This window comes from Cuculus canorus, chromosome 9 (genome assembly GCF_017976375.1).
Source record: "Cuculus canorus isolate bCucCan1 chromosome 9, bCucCan1.pri, whole genome shotgun sequence".
NCBI lineage: Eukaryota > Metazoa > Chordata > Aves > Cuculiformes > Cuculidae > Cuculus > Cuculus canorus.
Genome location: NC_071409.1, coordinates 7598312 through 7621935, shown reverse-complemented (window position 1 = coordinate 7621935; position 23624 = coordinate 7598312). Strand labels below are relative to the sequence as shown.

Sequence of the window (23624 nt, the reverse complement as noted above, 5' to 3'; positions counted from 1 at the left end):
GAGAAGCATAGAGTCCATAGGCTTTCAGATGCACATTTGCCAACTAAAGCAGGATAACATCAATTCGCTGGGAAAGTACTTTCTCTAGGTACCTTCAAAAGTACTTATAGCCATAATAGTAACAATTTACCCTGCTTGCATTCATTAATTGCATGATGAACAGAATGCTTACAAGAACAGTGATATGCTTTGTATACACAACTAAGGCTAGAGACATTAACAGCTGGGCTTGTGATATTTTAGTGGACACACTACGGAGTTATTCATTAACTTGGGCATGAGACAAATGCTGAGCTACATTGCCCAAGACTGCTCAGCTCTTGTCAAAACTAAGCCCTAAACTATTTATCTAAGATTTTATAAATTTCCTACAATGAGCTTCTACTGCCTTTAAACTGCAGGGTATTGCATTAATAATGCATGCAGAAAGCAACTAACTATATATCTCAGCTTCTTTTTTTTTTTGCCATATATCTCTTCCATCATCCTTTTGTTTTAAAATGGAACAATCTGAATATGTGATTGGGATATTTCAGCATGAGTATAAAATTAAATAACAGTTGTCCCGAAGATAAGATCTCACATCAGTTTTAATGCTAGATTTTTTTTTTAATGATAAAATGTGCGTGTCTTACTTGCATTTCAGTTAGCACCTAAATATGAGTCTTAAAGAAAGTGTTACCTAAGCTGTTGCATGGAATAATTTGGGATTTAACAGGTGAAGTTAGTGCAAGCCTCCTCCCTCCCTAACACCAGCTGAATAGGTGCTAGGCTGTGTGTCATTCTGGGATGGCAGCTGCCAGTATAGCCACTCTTCTGCAAGTGTGCAAGTTCCAGCAAGGAACACAGCTTACAACGGATTCTGCACAACGTTCTTGCAATCATGTGATGTGGCACTTATGATTCCAGCCAGCAGAGAAAGAAAAAACCCAACATGTCAAAATCTACTCTTCCATGGGCTCTCTGAGCGGGGCTGAGTTGTGGTGGGTGCCGTGCGCCTAGGCTCAGCCTCCCTCTCAAAATATGAATGTAATCTGCCTGCCCAGAACAATGACATGATACAAACTGCAGGCAGCCCTGATTTTTTACGTAGGACTGAGCTGCCTGAAGTGTCCCACTGCTTCTCCACCTCAGCTCAGTCCCTCCAGGCTGCAGGGTGGCTGCTGAAATGGCAGTGCTGCCCTGGGCTGGCACCCTGCTTTGCATTCCCAGCTCTAGGAAAAATAAAGCTTTTTTTAATCCTTTCGGATTTTCCAAACTGTTCATTTTAAACAGCTGTTAAAGTGCATTTTCACCCAGGATTTCTCTGGCACAGACCCATACAAAGAGGGTATTTTCTTGTGTTTTTGCTGAACATAAACAGTGTGTGTTGTACCTATTTCTCAGACACACTGGAAAGAAATACAACAAAACCCCATGCAGTTGTATATTTAAAGTAGAACTTCTGCATTCTATATCACTACCTACATTAACATATTAGAAAACTATGCTGGAAAAATCCTGATCTCTTGCTTTCCAGACTCTGCAACCTTGGATTTCCATTTCCTTCAAACAGCTTCCTTCGTGGAGTCAAACAAAAAATGAGAGGCAGCGCACTCAATCCATCACTACTTCAAGTTTGCTGCTCTTCTCTGGCCACTGCAGTCCCGCTGCAGGAGGGAAGGTGCCAAAAGCATATCATTTCAAAGATTAATATTCATATAGCTTCCCCCAAACATTCAGTATGTGTGGATTAAGTCTGAAAAGTTATGGCTACAAATTGGAGAGGGGCAGATTTAGACTAGACATTAAGAAGGAATTCTTCATGATGAGGGTGTTACAGTTGCTACTGGCACAGGTTGCCCAGGGGACTTGTGAGTGGTGCCTCCCTGGAAGTGTTCAAGGCCAGGTTGGACCAGGCTATGAGCAGCCTGGTACAGTGGGAGGTGTCCTTGCCCATGGCAGGGGAGTTGGAACTGAATGGTCTTTGAGGTCCCTTCCAACCCAAATCATTCTATGATTTTATAAAATGTCTATCACCTAGCAAGGGAATATTAATGACTATTACCTGTTCAGTGGTAAATGTCTGGCAGCCTCTAAGACACACAAAGCAGGAACGATCCAAGCTAGCTTTCCACAACTGACAGAAGTAGTTAAATTAGGAGGATAAATTACTAGATTACCAAAGATAATAGACATGCAGCTCTACATAGTCACTAAGGGTTCAGCTAGGTAAATGCTCTCTGCAGGCACGTCTCTTCATATAATCCATGGGGAATCTTTATTGTACTCCTGATTTAGACATCTCAGATGTAGGTTCAAGAGATCTCAGCTAAAAAGTACACTTGGTCCTTCTACAAGTCTCTTTATTATTTAGCTACCTGAATTCAAATTTAAGGAGCCAATTTGTATCTAAAATTCTTTCCTATCAAAAACACATACTCCAATACAATGGTTCAACTTCGTTTGGTGCAAGACAATAGTCACAAGGTCAAGTCTATTCTGTGAATGGGAGACCTTTCCCCTTTGCTATATTATATTCAGATACATCATAAAATAAGTAAAAGCTCTCTCCAGGTTTGGAAAGTAATGATTACTTTGTCTATCATGAGGGCCTTCTGTGTCATGTTCTCTGATGGGGTCATACGGGGGAAGAAAAATGCTGTCTCATCGTGCAGGGGGCTCAGACAGATCCCAAGCAAGAGATGAACTGAGCTGCATTTTTTTTTGAAAAAAATAAGCCAGAAAAAAAGTCAGTGTGGATTATGATGTATTTTCTAGGTTTTTCTTCATTCCTTCAATGCAAGTTGAAACTCCTTAATTCATAGCTGTCTGTGTATCTTTATTCCCTCCTCTGAGTTATTCCTTCTAATCTCAGCATTGCGTCTGGATTTCACTTTGATCATCACTGTGAAGTTTAAATCTTCTTTCCTTGCTTAAATTGGAGCTCAATATCACTGCCTTGTCCTCCTCACAAGGAGACACCAAATGTTAAGAGGTAAGCAAACCCACAGAATTAAGACAGTACACCTCAAGGAGGCAATGGCAAAGGGCAGTGCTGTCTTCCCACTGAAATGCGAGTAACTAACAAGCATCAGGAAGAGAGGCTGCGCATTTGCAGATAAAGTACACAGTTTTGTGGAAATCCATCTGAAAACAGGTTCTGCTTTACAGAAAAGCTGAGACACCACATTGGAACTATCAGGAGTTGTGTCTTCAAAAGGTGTATTTTCCTTCAGATTGTGGATCTTTGATATAAACATGCACTGCTGTGCTGCTATGCAGCTTAACACCAGTGACTTTCCAAGAGTTGTCTACGTCTTAATGAAAACAAACTTCATTTCACAAAATTCATTTGCAGCAAAAGATCCAGAGAGAATTATATTGGCACCTTTTTTTTTAAAAAAAAATGGAAACCGATATTTTTTTGGTGTGCTGCAAACTATTTTAGAGAAGCCTGGCAGTGACCTAGAGATGATTTTATGTACATTAAAAATATGGATGCAAGATGCTCTGCTCTCCAGCAGAGGGACTTCCCTAGTGCAGGTTGCTTGAAATGCTTTCTTCTTTTGTGATAAAACCCCCTCAGAGCATACATATCCTCTAAATGACAGCGCTTTCTGAATCCACCGATTGAGTGTAATCCTTTATTACCTTGAGGTGAAGATGTGGAGAATGTGAGGATGCAGGGAACCATTGCTGTATCACAGTGATACCTGTGACTCCAAATCCTGCTTGCTTTACACAAGTGAACAATTTTGTTCACTCGAGGGATGCCCTTAGATAACTGACCATTTATCACTGCAAGTTAAAACACCCAACAGAGGCTCCAGCAATATGTGTGATGAGCTCTTTTCTGGGGCGTCCTTGGACAATGTTTATTCTGCTTCATAATTCTACTTTATACCTCACAAGATTTCAACTGTTCTCTGTCCACTTGGACAGCTGCAAACGTCTTGTTTTCATCTCCATATAAAGGCCAAACTCGGATGCACTTCCACTGTTTCTAATTTTATTTACACATTTCTTACCACTAATATACAACTTATTGCACTTTCTAGAACAATTTTCCACTCTGAATAAGCTTCTGCTAACACCAGAGAACCTTTACAAGGCACTACATTCTATGTCATCTAGAAAGTTCTCTGCCGCTTACACTCTTTTCTTTAGGATATCCATGTTAAGATATGTATTTAGGAATCATATCTATATGCCACTTCTGTAGCTCAAATATATTCTATGCTTCTGCCACATTACAGTTCCAAGCTCTCCACTTGACTTCCTCTGCTACTTCCTTAATTTCTTAAACTGTGTCCTTATACAATCAATAACTTCAGTTCCAAGACAAATATATGTTTCTCTTTCGGTTTAAATCGAGCCAATTCATGACTCGGTCCAAGGTTACTTCCTGCAACCACCTCTTTCAAAATGCCTTCACTATTTACCAGAACCAAGTACAGACAGAAGGCTCTGCTCTCTGCCTGGCTCAGCATGTTGGTGACTGCCGGCTGCCACTACACTACAGAATACAATGCAGAATCACAACTCCTACACGATAAACAAACAAAAGAATAAGGCTTAGGGGAGTTAAATGTTAATACGTACACAGCTAGCCAATATTTGATTGAAATTATACTTCAGGTTTCTTTAGATTAGAGCTACTCTTAATTACTAAGCATCCTCACCGCTTCCATGAGCGATTCTGCATTAAAAATTGTGGGTCTTGAGAGTTCAGTTGCAAACCTGATTTCCGCCCCTCCCTCAGGTTAAACATTTTCATCACCATCACTCTGGGATCCATGAAGTTTTGAGAAAACAGACGAACAGTAACCTGCCCTTTCCCAGATGTACTCCTCTGTCTTATATCCCTGTACAGATGTCAGCTGTGCCCACCACACCAACAAAGAGGTGGATAACTGGATGCATCCTCTTAATCTTTTGGAAAGTCTAAGAGCTTATTACGATATGGTTAAGGAAACCAGTATCAATACAATCAATAGCCGCAGCACACACAAAAATAAATACCTTGTACACCATAATCTGTCGGATTCACAATGGGCTAACAACTCAGCCGTTCGCAAATGCATTTCAGCCATCATCGGTTAAACTTTGCACATTAAGATAGAACAGGTGTGTAAAGAAGACAAAGTAATGCTTTTTATCTACCATGGAGATATTGAGACTTTTGACAGTTCTCTGGGATCAGGGTCAAATTCACATCTTTAAAAAATAATGCCATCATAATAAATGACGACTTAATATATGGACAGTAAGAGATTGACAGCATGAGGGGAAGACAGGCTTATGAAGAGAGAAAGCTTTTATCATTTTCTGTTTTTTCATGAAGCCATGTCCATACCATACATTATTCAATTAACAAGATCACGCTCTACAGTCACTTGAAAATTCCTCTTATCATCTTTGTTCCTTTCTTCTGTATGAAGTGAGGTGGATTTTTCCTCCACAGTTTCAGTGAACCCTGGCTGCAGCTTCTAAGAGGCTCATTATCTCTTCTATAACATCAGCTTCTGCTTTCAAGGCTTATTGTTTAGTTCTTAATATAAACTGAGAGAATAAAATCCCTTCAAAACACCCAAGGTGCCTTTGCTTCTCAGTAACCAGCAATGCATCATGTAATAAAAAATCATATACTACATGAACACTGGGACCCTCCAAACCTTTGGAAGTACAATTACCCTAATTTCTTCTTAAATGAAGGAACACTTGACGTGACGTATAAATGGGCTGTCATTTCAAATCTCCACTATGGATTTGATTTTCTTATGTAAAATATGCTTTAGAAATGTTCAAGGTTCTGCTAGGCCTTGTATCAAGCAGGGCTCAGAAGTAGCACAATAGTTTCAGTTTTGCAGGTTAAAGAATTTTAACCTGTATGGACAAACATAGCCTTCCTAACGAGTAGTTGACAGTCTGGATTGAGTAAATCAATATTAGTCTTTTGGTGTCTACTTTGGTCAAGGCCTTCTAGAAACAACTCACCAAGCTACAAACAAATGAAACACGCGATTATCGCAAAGCAGTCCTCAGGGAGTTTTCCACTCAAATCTCATTGAAATTCAATAGGATTATGGGGACTAATTCCCTGAAAGCCAATTGAAAATTCTCTGTCTACATAAGGGTGTTTGCGTGTGCGCGTACATATATGTGTGTGCACATACACACATATACATTTATGTCTCTGTGCGTATATATATCTCTGCACACAGAGAGAGTGACGTTTAGTCCCATACACATGCACAAAAGCAGCACAACTCTGAGCACTTTGAGCTTGACGGAAAGCATTCACATTATGTTTAAGTGAAACATCTCTCAATTGCTACTATCAGCAGTTAGTTCTGTCAAACTAATAATACAGGTCTGTGCAGCAAAATGATACAATATCGGTATTAGCATATAAAATAAAGGTAAGTATAGGTTTCCCATGTCTTTATTTCTTTTTCATTTCCTTGCTGTTGGAGAAATTTTCCAAACCCAAACACTTCCATTTCTTTCTCAAGGGTCTGCGTGGCATTTTTGGTTTTGATGAGGATAAAGAAGTGTCTTTGTTTAAGATACAATGAGATGGTACCCCTTTGATTTGATTTTTTGATTCCTAATAACTACAGTAGACTATTTAATAGTTCTGTAAGCATTACATGGCCTACAGATGAAGAGAGTCTAGCTGCCTCAACTAAACAAAACAACTTGCTGTAAGAGCAGTTTTCAGGACAGTGATAAATCGCAGTGTAATACAATCATGCGTTAAGCTCAAAACAAATATGAGACTGGCACAAGTATTAAAGTACAACTGGGCAGAAGTCAGGTATGTACAAGTCATTGACAAACATTGGTGCAAGTGCATTAGACAAGACACTTAAAAGAAACTTACATAAAAACACAGATTAAATTTATCAAAGTTGATAAATTTTAAAGAGGGTAAAAAAGTACAGAAAACATAAAAAAATAAAAAACCCAGCCAATTTGTACAGTACAGTTTTACTACATTTATATTACAGAATGAAGACAGAAAAGGATACAAGGAATTAAGAGCAAAGAAATTTCTGCTGGCGGTGGCCAGTGGAATTTCATTGCCAATGAGAGAAGCGCACACACAGATGCACGCACACGCACAGAAAATAAAGACAAAAAACCCAAAAAAATCGTTTACTGTAACAAATGACAGACAGAGAGGTGAGAAACATTTGGCATGTTGCAGCACATGAAGTCATTCACGATTGGCTAACGATGGTACCTGGCTCGGCTGTAGATCACTGGCTTGCCTGAGCGGAGTAACGGATGGAGGAGGCACACCTGATGTGGACGCAGACCGACCTAATCTGCAGCTTGATTTAGGCTCTGTGAAGGAAGAAAGAAGCAAATACAACAGTGAACAGGAGGTGGGTTACTGTTGCAGTAAACTGAAAAGTTTACTTCATCCCAGAGCTGAGGAAGATGATAGTTTAAAGGCTGTGCTGAGGCAAAGCATGAAATGCCAGAAAAGAGAGTATATAAAAGTGGTGCGGATGCTGTCACACCTGGAGATTTGCAATGACACCAAAAATACTTGGAAATCTAATGCTAATGGTAGTGAATTGAGAGGCAAAGTAGGAAGAAAGGGAATATGAAAACAACAGAGGCAAATTCTGAAGTCAGTTCCCTAGAATCAAGGCAATTATTGAAGTAGAGATTGCTTTGATAGAAAGCTCTACTCCAGAGAAGAACTGTACAGAATTTACACCGTTATTTTGTTTTTCTTCTGCTGTGCTACACAGAGGCATATCTCAGAAGGGAACCCCATTGATTTCCAGCACAGGTCACCACTGTATACACACTGACATGAAGGTGACCATGCAGCTCAGAAGGCCTGGATAAAGGTTTTTTGTCTAAACCATGCTGACACTAGTGTGTTACCCCAGTGTTCAACACTCTGCATCTTGTCTAGAAGAAGCTGTCTTTTCCTAGGAAAAGGATCTGCCCATTTCTGCCCCCCATATATATTCGTCCCTACATTTCCTCGTGCTGAGAAAACATCTCTCAGACCATGAATTTTGGCTCAGATGAATGTGTTCATTCTCTTCATGCTTCATAAGCCTTCATTCCAATCCTGCACATTTTTATTTAGTGTGCAAACACTAAGACCAAGGACATTTGCACTCAGCAGACACTCTTTGTACAATAATAGGCTCTCAATTTAAGCAATGAAAGTACTGCTTTACTATGAAGAACCAATAATAATACCACGTCTTCTTACAATGAGTTTAGAGAATTCCTCCTATTCAATCTCGTGCTTTCAAGAAGAGAGGAAGGACCTGTGCCTCGTGCAATTCTGTTTTAGCAAGTTTGCCTTTGAAGCACATGTTTTCTCAATTATCTTTGGCTTGTGACTCTTTGAAATGTGTTCTCTCATGCCTCATTCACATTGCTGGTTTGTGTGTGTTTGTTTTATACTAATATACTAGAGGTCTATTTCATGGATCTCTAGGATCATGGCTAGCCACTGGCTTGGCCATTGTTTGAAAGGAATAAGATGTCCATCAATAGCACGTCCTTAAAGTCACTTGGCTTATCTGGGAAACTTAAGGACAGCTGGTACATTTCACCACCTAGCAGCAATGTGCTGAAATGTGTTTTTCCAATCTCACAGATGCTTTTTCATTGTCACCTCAAATGATTATTTTCCTCAGATTTCAAAATTCAATAGGGTCTGGAGAACAGCTATCCACTTAAGCTGGAGCACTTAGACCAATGAAAGCATCTGTATGGGTGAATATTCATCAACTAAATATTAATAGGTTGGTTAACATCCAGCTGGCTGAGCAGCAAAAATATTTATGCTGTTCAACGAATGCATTATTCAATTCACTCATTCCTAGTCAGTCTGTAAACATACCACCAGTCAACACGGCAATAAGCATGCAGAAAGGAGCAGCCTGATCTCCCCCATAACCTTGCATTTTGTACAGAATCTGTTGCTTTTGCTTTTTTTTGGACTTGGGCAGTTATTCTGAAGCTTTGATTAGATTTGTTTTTGTTCTAATTTCACACTGTCTCTGTGCCAGATTTCTGACTATTTCTTTCACTAATACAGATATAATAATGGATCTTACGTCTGTTCCCTCCTGGAATTTTGCTGGGGTTTCAGAGAGGACAAGGACTGGGGTGGGGTGTTTTTTTGTTGTTTTTCCCTTCTGCTAAACAGAGACTCTGGTTTTGCTGTGACAAGCAGAATCAGACACCCAGCATGTAATATCTCCAAGGCACTGTCTGTCTTTGCTTCTGAGTTGTTTGCTTTGGGAAAGCAGAGAGGAGTGTCATAATTTCCAGTTTGGATAGATGTGCAGCAACAGGAGATTACCATTTCCTTGCCAAAGAGACTCCTTTCATCTGGCATCAAAGAAATAAACCCTATCATACACAGATGAAGTATTAGTTCCTTTATCTTCCTGTAATATATGTTACAGTATTAAGGAAACCATTGTGATTTCCATGGTGAGCCTCACGAAAAGACATTTTAGATATGGCTTCATCTAGTGGTTTGGTGGGTTTTTTTTAAGTCCAGGAAGTTGGGTTATGCAGTGAAAAGGAAATGTTGGGGAGAGGAGGAGGTTAATAACCATTCCATTAGTCTCAGCAGGAATATTTTTAGACCAAATAAATATTCTATTTTACTGTAATTAGTACTCTGATTAACATCATCACACTACTGTGAGGATAAAGTATCCGTAAGTGGCCTGTTGCACACACGATGCCCAACTCACTGCTCTGTACTCGGCAATGTTATTTTTCAGCTGTGGACAGTTTATTTACTGTACTGAGGCTAACTGGATTAAGATCACTTCAAAATAACAACAATCATTTCAAATAATAACTTCTGCTTTGGGCTATTTAGAAAGTACTAAGAGATCTTCTGTAACTACATCCACCGCCCAGTCACTTTCAGTATCTTTACGTCTTGGTTTTCATGTTTTAAACTGTCGTTACATCTTGATTGCAAGGCCTTCGTATTGATATTGATCCTGGTTCTGGAATGAAAATGGGTTTTCCTAGTTACTGCTGAGAATCTTGAAAGAAGAACAACTTCTGCCAGCAAATCTCAGGGATAGTTTCTAGTGTTTAATTCATATTTATCTCATGTGGACAGTATTGAGACAGCTCAGTATTAACATCTGAAATGAGTAGTCTTGAAACTTGGTGAGACGTCCCTCTTGTGACATTCATGCATGGTGTGGAGCGCAGTTTTATCCACCTGCCTGATAAGCACATGGAGACAACTCTGTAAATACCCATCCTTTGAGGAGGACCCATGCTCAGGGTCCATGATAATGCAAAGCTGAAACACATCAAGCTCCATACTGATAAAGTTAGCATGCAGCCCACCCCTGCACTGTGCTCCACTTCACCATGCAGGTGGATCCTTTGGTTCTAAATCAAACCCTTCCTGAAGAGGGTTCCACAGCCTCTACCCCAGACACAGGACTCTGTGCTTCCGTAGCCAGGGGCCTTTTGATGCAGCTGTAAGTCACTCAGATGCTGACAAGGGCTAACAGCCTACTGCCAAGCTGGAGAACTCATAGACCTGAGTCTAAGTGCTTTACTGGACTGAGGCCAGGGGATGCGGTGCACTTGAGTAACCATTAGAGATGCCTGTTGCAATCAATGGGCAGCGTGAGGTTTGAATTCAGCAGGTTGTTCAGAGTAACTAGAGTGCTGCAGAGCATATCTAGCTATGCACAAATAAGTTCATAAGATTAAATTTCTATTTTTAACTGATGAAACTTTGCTGATGTTGGTTTGCACAGCTTTCAGTGACACGGTCACAGAATCACAGAATCACAAGGTTGGAAAGGACCCATTGGATCATCAAGTCCAACCATTCCTAACACTCCCTAAACCATGTCCCTCAGCACTTCATCCACCCGTTCCTTAAACACCATCCTACCAAAATCGCACTGCTCTCAGAGTACCTGAACCACCTCCAGGACACAGGAGGAGTATAATGGTTGTAGGGGATGGTGGGTCAGCTGTGTCTCAGTCCCTTGTTATGTCACTCACAGCAGCCACAACACGCCCAACAATGCCAGTGGCTTGGACCACAGGCACCTCAGCAGGAAGGAAACCCACACATGTAGGCAGCTGCAATGAGACTTGCAGTACCTGACCATCGGGTTTAAGATGAATCCTGACAACGCCAGTAGTTTTACACATAGATTTAAGCAAGCAGACAGCCCCAAAGGACAGCATTAATGATGACAATTTTAAGGGAGACTATCCAAGAAAGAAATACAGGCATTCCAATCACAAATAAGATTGCCTTAAAATTGTGTATTTAATAATGTATTTAAGCACTTGCATAAGTGACCTGTTTTATGAAAGTACAAGTGCTGTCATCATAACTAGAGATGCAGAGGCTTGCTTGGTTGCATTTTGGGCAGGGTGTGTTGTTGGGTTGTCCTCAATAAACAGAGTGCTGAAATAGGACAAGAATTTATAGAAATATTTTTGATCAGTTTTAAACCAATATGCTACGGTTCTCTATACTCTATAGAAATACAACAGCCCTGCATGATTTTTATTTTTGGCTCTTAATGGGAAGGGTTCTTTTATTTGTCCAAGCAAGGCTTCATTCTGCCTACCCTAATCTTAATTCAAAAAAATACTCTGGCTGTCACTTACATTGGAGAAGCTTCTTATCCTGTCACAGTCTCTTCTTTGCACATGAAAAGAGAAATATTTCTTATTTGCTACAGCTGCCAAGAAGCACATTTTGAATTAAACAAGGCGATGTGACAGGCTGAGAGTAATCACATGCAAAAAACCCAGGGAAAAATAAAGAAGAAGAAGAAAACATGCATACTGGAAAAACAAATCACACCTGGCCATGTTGGTGTCATAAAAAGAGATGAGTAAGCTGAAACTTCACTTGAAATTACTAAACCTTAATATGGAATAAACTTTAGTATTCTGTCACTTAAAAAAAAGCGTGTAGGACTTCACCTGCAGAAGCCACTTAGTGCTGCAATAGCATGGCAGCATGTCAAACAGAATTGCTTTCGCTAAGGGAGCACTGAACCTGTGGACTTACAGTGTTACCAGATATCCATAGGTCAAAAGCTTAGCAGGTCTCATAACCAAGTCATGGAATGAGAAAAACCATGTCTATATTAGGTATGATATGTTTTAATATAAAATTCATTCTGAGCTGTCATGTCTCAAGTCTATTTCTGTGACTGAGGCAAAGAGGTAAGGAATTATCATGTCCTACTGGCAGGGCTTTTTCCTTAAAATTTCTTGCTATTTTTCTCTGAAGCTTTGGCACGGGCTTCTGTCAGTCTTAGGGCTCTGGATCAAAACGACAATTGCGCATTGCTCCACACAGCTGTAACGCCCCTGCTGCAGAGAGTAGTGTGTGCGTCCATAGCCGTGACGGTGTAACCCTGCACCCTGGAGATGACACACCCGGCTCATGGTGCCCTTAGTGCACAGCTCCCACTGCTGCTCATTTTACTTTAGGTGACAGGTGCTGCTAGGGGAGAGCTTGTGTGCGCAGAACATGGATGAGAAGTGTAGACAAACTCTGGAAGCATCACATCCTGGGCTGGACCTCATTGGGCAGGCTGCCCAGGAACATATACCTCTAGCATAATGCTGCCTTCACTCGGAGGCTTCTTGAGGATTTGGTAGCATAGTGGTACTCTGATATTGCCTGTGAGGAGATATTTTAGGCACTGGTAGGTGTACTCAGTCGTCTGAGTGAAGAAGCCTAATTAACACCAACAGTTACTTTGCTGCAACTCCCTTCTTGTACCAATGATTGTGTCTTGCACCTTGAGCTTCACTGGCACCGCTCCGTTCCCAAAGAGCTTGAACTTAGCTAGTCATTACTTTTTCTAACCAGTAATTCCAATGAAGGGTGGGCATTTACTCCCCTCCTGATCATCTACAATGTTTTGAGCTGGAATATTAATGGACTGTCTGGCTGATGGCGATTCAAAACCAGGACTCGAGAACAGTGTCTTGACTTAAAAGGCAGCGCAGTGCCTGTCTCTAGCAGCAGGTGGCAATGCAAAATGCTTCATGGCTGCAGTTACAGAAAAAGCAGAGACATTCCAGAAAATACTCTTCAAAGCTCCTGGAGTGAAGTATCACAGCCTTCTGTTTCACAGATTTCATTTGGCTGTGCACTACAGTTGCGCTGACTTTACTAATGCCAGTATGCCCCCAAAACACATCCAAGGCTTTCCGTAAGAAATGATAGGATGCCATGAAACAGAAAACGGCCTCGACAAATTATGTGACAGGTGAGAGAACAATCAGGCATTAGACAGGGAAAGCCAGAACAAAATACCCAGAATGGTTAAGATTTGGTTTGAACGTGGCTCATTCCCCCTACGAGCTTCCATGCAGGTGCAGAGATGGGAAGAATCCACAAGAAAAATCCATACTCTCACACAGGTATTTTGCTTGGACCACTCCAGTTCCCACTTAACCTGTGCCTCAGAGCTGCCTGTTGAACACGCTTGAGATGTCCTTTCACATCCTTTCTGTTTTACAGCAGAGTAATTCAACTCCGTTTTCTTCAAATTATTCCAACACTGCCCTAATAAATGCCTGTATCAGTGTGAACTGGGAGGCAGACAGCAAACTGTGGTGTTTCAAGGACACGGCCAAACAAAAAAAGCAGCCTTTTTCCTCCTACCCATGACATTAGAAAGAGAGTAACAGCAATGACAACCGTGCTGGGGATAGCCCTGATTGTATTTGGCCCTGTACTAAATCTAAGTTCGAAATTCCTAGTACAGAATTAGTTGACTCCAGAAACCATTTGTAACTATACAGATATAGTAAATCTGTCTTCTTGCATTCTGACCCAGCTCTAATTTAACTGCAAAGAATGAATTGTTACAGTTCACGAACAAGTTTATTGTGGAGAACTGTGTACACCATTTTGAGTTCGATGCCCCACAGATTAAAGGTAAAACATGTTGCTCGGGCAACAGCTACAGACACAGGGGAAAAAATATTCCCAGCAGATGAGAGGCAATATTCATCAAATGAAATGTCAGAAAAACAGCAGGGAAAGAAAAATCATAATTAACTCTCAGATTTTAATCACAAAAAGGAGTAAAAATTCAACCAATAAAATATTTCCATAATTTTTCTCTGACAGTCCTAGCTATGTAAGACAAAGTCACAGCTAACTAAATCAAGACATGATTCAACAAATATTAGAGTTTACCGATGCCAAATGGAGATTGAGGCCAGCATATTTTGTCTGCTTTTGGAGATCAACCAACTCTTTAAAATAAAACTAATGCAGGAAGGCTGGACAGAAGTGCTATATTTTGCTAAGAACTTACTCTTTAATTTTCATTTCTCTTCCATTCTGCTCCACACTGTCAACTCGCAGAACTGAGAAGTCTGGCACACACCTTTGGTCTAATTATGAGACATCCTGATCTGGTACCTTTAAACCCACCCTTTTACCTGCATTATCACAGATGATGCTCTGATACACTGGGACCAGAATTCTTAACAAAGTTATGAACTAGTCTGGAAAATTCCTACCTACCATGATCCTTTGTCAGAACAGTCAGCAAAAGGCAGTAACACCCAAATAAGCTGTGCTAGAGTCACGAGATTTGCAGAAAAGTCAATTTTACTGCCCCAGGCAAGACTATTTGGGGGGGTCTGTTGTAAGAAAAGCTCAACTAGATGATCACTGCAGATGATAAAGTAAAGCCTACTCAAGTTATATACTGAGTTTCAGGTGTCATTTCCAGCAACAGAGGGAAAACATGACTCCTAATATCACAGAGGGAATCAATGCCCTGGGCAAGGTGCAAGCATCTCTGCTAGCTGAGCACTGCAAAGATTCATCTGTGCCACTGACTGCCCAGCAGATCTCTTGTGCAGGAATAATGTCTTGTTTGAGAAGCTCATTCTTGGTCTTATGCTTACTGAACATTGACCATGAGGCTCCAGTACTAGATATGCCAACTACATTAAAGTGGATATTTTTTACAATCCAACCAATAAGCAATGAAGTTACTCTTAAAAGTGAACGGTCAAATCTCAAAAAGCAACAATGTAGTGCTTATATCAGAGCTATACATATCTTTCTATAGATGTCCATTCATATATCTCTTCTGTTTGTCTTAATCCAGTTATAAACGAGGCTGCATTATTTTTCATGGCTTATGGCAATTCACTATTCTATGTGTATAATCAATCAAGTGGATAGATATGAATTTGCGACTTCTGAAACCCACAGTCACTTTTCTAGATATTTATGTGCAAGCATAAGGCAAAGGCTGCCTGCGTCCTCTCCTTGTATCAATAAGAGAGCCCTGTTTCTGCACAGTGTGTTTTTGTTACTGTACATGTTAACTGAGTTTATGAACTTCTCTCCAAGGTGCCATCCCAAGGGTGTGTTTGACATAGTGTCCCTTTTCAATATCAAGTGGAATTCCTCGCTTCTTTTAAAACATATGAACAGCATGTTTACATGCTTACGTTACCTGCCACCACTCCACAGAGCACAAGCAGAGAGCTTTAGTGCACTTTAGTGCAGCAGTTAACGGGTAGATCCTGGAATATATTCGGAACTCTAAAGAATTCAGATGCTTACCAACATCTGTGTATCTTTAGAAATGCTTCAGCTCACAAGGAGATTCATGAGATCTTTTCCGCTTTGCTACTTGACATACCTGAGCTATTGCTTCCAGCCAACATGGTTGGACTGACAGAGGATCTCCCCAGTCTGGTGGACACCATAGGTGGGCCTGGCGTTCCATCCCATTCCTGAGCTTTCCCTGGCTCCCTGGAGGAAGCTGTTCCATGATGGCCTCCCCTCTCTTTGTTTTCCAGCTTTGGTAGTGGTTCAGTGCTGTGACTTCTGATCTTCAACTCGTCCAGTGGTTCTACAAAACACACAAGCGCACATTTTGTTATAGAATGTCTGCTAAATATCCATATCATATAATGATCCATATGTATGTCTTTAAAGGGCAATTAATATCCCAATTTTACTGTCTAGGACTAAATCCTATATTTTATGTATATTTCAATACACATTTAAATTATTAAAGCCATACACAATGAGGCAGATGGCCGAAATGTAGCTTTTCTACTACAATATTTATATACCAGGAAAATATTTTTTAAAATACCCTCCTACCTATGTTTTTATTAACAATTTATGGAAATACTTAAATTCTTTTCAGCTTTCATTTCATTGGGAATAAGTCCTTCTTCAGGCACCTTCTAAGGAAGGTCTCTCCAAAAGCAATATTTTTCGAACAACATATCTGTACTCCTCACAAGCTCTAATAAAAATCACACAACCCACAAAACTGCCCAGTGTTGATATTGCGGGTATGCTCAGCACCACAACTTAAAATTTCACTTGGTTGGAAAATACTTGGGGTCAGAAAATTACTTTTTGCTTGCAACACCGTGAGTCAACATAAGGAGGAGAAATTCAAAAACCAATGTAATGGTTTCTCAAGTGAAGCAGTGATTTCTCCTTTCTTCATGGCTGGTGGTTTTCTGTTTTTTCTCAAGACTCTCATTTCTTCTCTTGCAAATCGAGCAATGCAATGGAGCCACAATTCCTTCCTGATCTTTTCCATCTGTAGCTCTGAAAATTTCATATGAAAAACTAGATACAGAAGAAACATTAGGCTGCTTTTAGTTGTAGCAGCTAATTACTGTGCGAGTCTGTTATTCAAAGCTTGCTGTACTGTTTGCATCCTTTTAGCAAGAAAAAAGCATATATCCCTCTAAGTTTGAATTTTATACCTCATATCTAAGCCCAAAGACATCCTTATGTGATACTCGCAGTTCCAGTCATTCAGGTTTATAAATAAAACTCCTAATGTACCTTAATTTCTATATGCATTGACAGTCTTGGAATTCATATTCAATAGAGACGGACAATCCTCCCTTGAGTTATACCTCAAAATATATTTGTGGCTACAAGGTTTAGGAGAGCCAGGTAAAGGGAAAATGCCAGCAGCCTTTCACAGGCATGAGATGACAACAGTTCCGCATGGACCCACGCGGAAGGGCAGTGGCGTAGCTGCGCAAGACTGCCAGAGACGCAACGGCAAAGTTTGCCTCAGCAGCCCCTTCCTCTCTTTATTATGCCCCATGGTGAGGAATTTCGACTATCTAACAGGGATCGCCACTCAGATGATACAGTTCCAGAAAAGGAATCACATTCAAATCACTTTAATTTGTCTGTGGCTCAGAAACCTACACTCTGCTTACACTTGCCACAGGAAACAGTGCAAGAGACAATATTAGATATTGTCCAGAGGAGACCACAAAGTTGATCAGAGGGCTGGAGAACCTCTGCTGTGAGGACAGGCTGGGAGAGTTGGGGTTGTTCAGCCTGGAGATGAGAAGGCTCCAGGAAGACCTTAGAGCAGCCTCCCAGTACTTGAAGGGTCCTCCAGGGAAGCAGGGGAGGGATTTTTTACAAGGACATTTAGTGACAGAACAAGGGGGAATGGCTTTAAATTGTAAGAGGGAAGATTTAGATTAGACATTAGGGAGAAATACTTCATGCTGAGGGTGGTACAACACTGGCACAGGTTGTCCAAAGTCATGGCTGCCCCCTCCCTGAAGGTGTTCAAGGCCAGGTTGGATGGATCCTTGATCAGCCTGATCTAGTGGGAGGTGTCCCTGCCCATGGCAGGGGGATGGAACTGTATGATCTTTAAGGTCCCTTCCATACGAAACCGTTCTATGATTCTACTATACGGTATGGTAGAGAGCTCACCTAAGCAAGACAGTAACAAGATCTCATGATGTTTTGACTTTGAGTTCTTCGCACACTAGTCTACAGATTAACTTGATGAGCAACAACACAGTCACCCTGGAGTTTCCTTAAAGAAACGTCATGTAGGAGTCATTTAAAAATATCTGACTGGATATGCAGTCCCATAGGTAATGGTTATTGTATTTCAAAAATTACTATCAGTTAGTAGTAAAAATTAACATTAAGAAAATCATACCACGACTTACTCAGAGTACTAGTACTTCACGAGAAAATGATAAAACGACCTCAGTTTAGCAAATCCTGTAAGGAGTTTTCAATGACATTTTATGACACAAAGAAAAATCAAACCTCTCCCTTGAACTTTCAGGTCACTTACCTAATTTAATATATGCAAACAAACCCACTGTACTGAAAACCCAAACAGTTTGCTTTTCCCAGTTGCTACCCCAGCAAGGTACAAGGCTGAAGAACAGTCTGTATCACTATAACAAGACATCTGCCTTTCAGGGACCTGTACTTAAAAACACCTGTAACACAGCTCTGTCTGTGATTGTGTAGAGAAACTCACAAATACAAAGAGCCATGCAAAAAGATGCAGAGCCGAAATTATAACCAGATCGGAACTGTTTCTGTTATCAATAAAAACACTCTTGCATTTTTTTTCTGAGCATTGATCTATCAAAAATGTTGTATTTTTTCACCAAACAGATACATGCAATCATACTGATTTTTTCCTTTTCACCAGTAAATGTACTTCTTTAAGATGCTACTTATCTGGGAGAAAGAAAGAGATGATGAGTTTAAAAATGCTCTGGAGATGCTCACCTCTTTCCCACCAATAGAGGATGCTGTCTAGATTGCAGCTCTTCCTTTCCAGCAAAATGCGGAGAGCCAAAAGACTAGAATATGCTTTAAAAAAGACAGAATCTGGCCCTACAAGTGCCCCACTAGCTTCATGCATTATTGAATAGATTTAATTTACTATATCATGCAGCTGCTACTGGAAATGCTGTGATTACTTCAGTGAAACCCTTCTCCGTGTGTGTCTCATTGACACTACTTGAACACCACTCCTTGAAATTTCACAAGCTCTTGCTGCCAACCCTTAGTCACAGTGGAAACACTCTGGTGGAGTGCAGAGCTAAGGATTTATCCACTTCAGTTTACTTAACAGAGAAGCATTTGTACTTGTTGCCTGATAAAAATGATTTGTGCATTCTTAGTTTTATTATCAGGTGAATCGAAGTACAACAGTTCTCTGCAACCAGCTGGAAACCATGGAAATGGTCAGACTAAATAAAGATTTGGCTTATAGTCTACTTCTTTATAAGGTGTAGAAAATCAGTTTTCAGCTGGCTGTCTAGACTTTGTAAATTTACATCCCACTACCCTTTCTTGGGGATTTTCGGTTCTCAGTTTATCTGAAAAGTAATATATCCTAAAAATGAAAAGCAGATTGAATCAGCCCATAATGTCATGCAACCCATCACAGAGCCTGAATCACTATTATTTGGTGATCACTATCAGTAACATTGATATACAGTCAAAAAAACAACGTCAGTGGTTTATATAGTTTGCTGTAATATTACTTTCATCCTCACTTATGAATACCTAAAATAATAATAGTAATAAAAAAAAGGTGTTACTTTTGCTCAAATAATTTGGGGAGGATTTTATAATAAGTTCAGCTTCCTTAACAGCTATCAATGGGCACCAGGCTCCAATTCAATACAAACAAAACCACTGTGCTAGTTCTCGCCTGTCTGAAAGAGTACCTCATCTCTAAAGTGCCCAGGGCAGCTCCAGAAACACAGCGTACTCCCCTCCCAGGTCACAGCACATTACTGGGACCTTTTGGTGACTGTCCCAGTCACTGGATGTTTTTATACTGTCAACTGCTCCCTGCTGCAAATGCAGCTCCACGGAGCAAGGACAGTGGCACAAATTATTGTTTCTCATAAAAGCACCTTCATTGTGCCATGGTTTTCTCTTGCAGGCAGGCACAAGGCACGAGTGTAGCTGCTGGCTATGGTCGTCTATGGGGTGGTGACCTTATTGTCAACCAAAAATCAAACCAGTATATTTTAAACAGGGCAACCCTTTATAAAAGCTACAGCAAGATTTAAATGGCCCCTTTATCCACATTGATCCCATACTGAAAACGGGAACTCGAACCAGTCATGTATATATATTATCACAGAATCACAGAAGGGTTTGGGTATGAAGGGACCTTAAAGGTCATCCAGTTCCAACCCCCTGCCATGGGCAGGGACACCTCCCACTGAATTAGGCTGCTTGAGGCCCCATCCAGCCTGGCCTTGAACACCTCCAGGGATGGGGCAGCCAACACTTCCCCAGGCAACCTGTGCCAGTGCGTCACTACCCTCACAGGAAAATATTTCTTCCTAATATTTAATCTAGCTCTCCCCTCTTTCAGCTTAAAACCATTTCACCTCATCCTATCCCTGCACGGCCTGATAAAGCGCCCCTCCCCAGCTTTCCTGTAGCCCGTTTCAGTGCTGGAGGCTGCTCTAAGGTGTCCACAGAGCCTTCTCTTCTCCAGGATGAACAACGCCAACTCTCTCAGCCTGTCCTCATATAGGAGGCGCTTCAGTCCCCAGATCATCTCTGTGGTCTCCTCTGGACTCGTTCTAACAGATATTCTGCTGAAAAGTAACCGTAGATGCTGCAAACCCCTTTTTATTATTATTTTTTTGAGAAATGTGGAAACACACATAGGATCTAAGTTACCTCATGCTCTTAAAAACCTTAATTTGGAGTTAGGAGATATTGAAGCTCTGTTATCCTGGGAGTTCACAGAATCATATGATGGCCACAGGCAAATCTTTTCACAGTCAAGCGCTGCATTTTGCGAGCTGAAATTATTATGGAAAGTGTCTTTATTGTTCAATAATTCTTAAGCCAAAACAGAACATAAAAATGTAAATTTCAAGAAATAATTCACTGCTTTAAATATTTATGGATACAGTTGGTTGAACTGCCATAAAGGCGTTCAAACGTTTCAAGCACTTCCAGGTGTCACTGTATTTCAGTATTCAAAGGTATGCATTTTCTTGTTTATTTCACCTGAATCTCTGGCTTTTCAATTTCAAGAATAAGACGTGGCTAAATTGTCTTAGAGAGAACATATTACACAAATAATTGCAGTGTACAATTTCCCCTCTATGAAAGGCCCGTTAATAGCTGCACGCTAGGCAAGGCTGGCATATGAGCTGTGGCACAGGAAAACTTGTAAATGCTAAAAAACGTGAGAAACAAACCGAGTTAATCGGCTGCAACTTGGACCAAGGCAAACTGAAAAAATACAGCTATGAGAAACATCTTACCTGAAAAGCTATCATTCAAATGGACATGTTCTCTGTGGCTGGTCTGCCACGCTGCTTCTGAGCACAAATTAATTAATGTCAGGTTCCGGTGGCTTCTTAATGTAATGCTAAGTGATAAACAGCAGAACCTTTATTACAGCATGGGGTTTTGGGAGGAAGAAAGAAAAGCAATTCTCTTAAGGTACTTAAAATGAGAGCTGGTCTCTGCCATCTCTCTCAGCTGTGAGCTGAAATGTATAAGCTAATCAGCCATGCATTATTCATTTTCTCTTTTTTTATGTGTGTTTGTTATAAACCTAAATAAATAATATATCACTCTAGGCAAAACTTGTGTACTGTGGGAAATAAACGGCGCTTCTCTCAGGGTCTAAAATTCAGCACATGCGTACATGTGTAAAGCAAGGTAAGTCACTTGGGATGGGGTCTAGATGTGAGCGAGAATTCCTGATCTCCTCCAGCCCCAGCATGCTGGACCTCACCTTGTACAGATGCAAGGCAAGCATGGACCTGGCTGAGGAAGCAGGAATGCTTCGCAGGAATGCACATGCATGGCCATCAGGAGGGGTGGAGGCATGGGATTAGACTGCAGCCAGCACACGTGTGTAATGATCAGAGCTACCAGAGATGCATTCCAGGCTTCAGCTCCTACCCTCAGACCTGAGGCAGAGCTCTCGAGCTGGCAGCAGCCCTGCTCAGTGAGCCATGACTAACCCAAGGTCCTGACCAGGGAAGATGCCAGGCACAGCTCCACTTGGATCTCACACAACATTGCCAGCACGACAGCAGCATGTACTCATGTGCTACCAACTAATCACTTCCATGGACATCGGATGTAGAGTAATACCAAGCCCCTGAGGGAATCCCACACTTCTTTCTGCACACGGGAGATTTTTATCTACCTTTATTACACATTCAAAAATTAGAGGTGCTTTTTAATGGATTTCTTGATGTGTGGTGGTTTGTCTGAACTGCACAGCTGTAAATTTATCCCAGTCTCTCCCAAAGCAAACTAATAGACTATTAATACCACATGCGAGAAACATGGATAATGGTCAATGCTTAAGATGTTTTTCCCAAAAAAATAAGAGTATATTATACTGTCAGTGAAAGCTTTTTCCTCATCTTTATTAACTATGGTGGTTTGTCTATTCTGACTTCATCTGCTTGCTAATTAAGCAGAAGTTTGCTTTGCATATCAATTTTTAATACATCTTTTTTACAGTTAAGTGAGAGTTGCAGCAGCCAGCTTCTTCAATTAAAAGCAGCTCTGACCTAGTTCCATGCAAAATCAATAGAAAGCCTGAAAGAGACTCACAAACCATCTAAAATTTAAGGAGACATGGCTGAAATTGTTCTTAGCGTACACTGAGCACATGTTTCTCTGAGAGTGTAGGGCTGGTTTGGTTTTAAGAAATCGAAGAGAATCACATCTGCCTGCTACAGACCTGCAAAGATCAGCTCTGCCTGCTACAGACAGCAAAGGGCGGGGAAAGAGGGACTGATGAAGAAATGACTTCAGCTGAATTTCTGTGGCTATCCCAAAGTTGCTAAGTGGGTGGTCCTGGCTAGGAAAACAAAATAGGAAAACAAAAAGGCCCGAACTCCAATTAATTGAAGACTACTGAGAAAAGAAGTGATGGATTTATACCAAACTGTCATTCATAGCTTTAGAGTAGATATGTGTGATGAAAATGGTAAGTGCTATAACATGGTTGAAAGAATGGAGTGGAGTGGAGTTAAGCGGTATAGAACAGATCAGATCAGACCAAAACAGACTTTAAGTTTCAATAAACTTCAGCTGGCATTATCAGTCACTTAAAAGATGAAGTTTTAAAAATTCTGTGCAGTAAGACACGCTTCTAACATTGTTTGATGTCCTAGAGTAAGAGGCAAAATCCTCTTGCGTATTGATAATTGATTGAAATAAAGGAAAACTTCTTTATAGTCTTACCTATGAAGAGCCATTTGATCCAAGATTATTATATTTTAGCACATACTATATAAGAGATGACACAATGTAATATGTCCTGTTTCAAGCAGGTCCATCATTATTTCTTAATGAGTTCTTCCAATACTGTGTTTGGTCTTTCAAGTGTGCCTATTCTGCTGCAGATCACCTCCCAGCTTGATCCTTTGGCAGAAAAGGCCACATCTGAAAGATATGTGTTGTACAGGTGTGTTATTGAAGAAAATAAAAAGTAACTTTCTGGGACCCTCAACATCAAATCAAACAGCATTCTTGGAAAGCATTCTTGGATGGTCTGTAGGCACTCTCTTCATTGGTTTGCTATTTACCTCAGATCTGTTACAATTACACAATTAAGAAAAGCACTTTATTCTTTGATATTTACTGCATATTTTTCTTTTCCTTTCTGAGATGGTGATGTTGGGAATTGGTGACTTGCACTTACAAGAATCTCAACACAAGCCTTTGTGTTCCCCAGTGTCTTTTTGGGCAAAAAACGAAATACAGGAGGTCAAAGGGAATTCTACCATGGACCTCGACAGAGCAA

At 40.6% G+C, this 23624-nt stretch overlaps 1 protein-coding gene across 5 annotated transcripts in view; it reads right to left on the bottom strand.

Annotated features, from left to right (window-relative positions):
- NYAP2 (neuronal tyrosine-phosphorylated phosphoinositide-3-kinase adaptor 2) overlaps window positions 1–23624 on the bottom strand; it is a 142637-nt gene that overhangs the window by 17315 nt on the left and 101698 nt on the right. For all 5 annotated transcript variants that reach the window (XM_054074804.1, XM_054074805.1, XM_054074808.1 and 2 more), the window contains 2 exons: window positions 15687–15899; window positions 7232–7335 (listed from right to left, as the gene is read on the bottom strand). In XM_054074804.1, the coding sequence (XP_053930779.1) occupies window positions 7232–7335; window positions 15687–15899 (317 nt within the window). The remainder of the gene's footprint in view (window positions 1–7231; window positions 7336–15686; window positions 15900–23624) is intronic.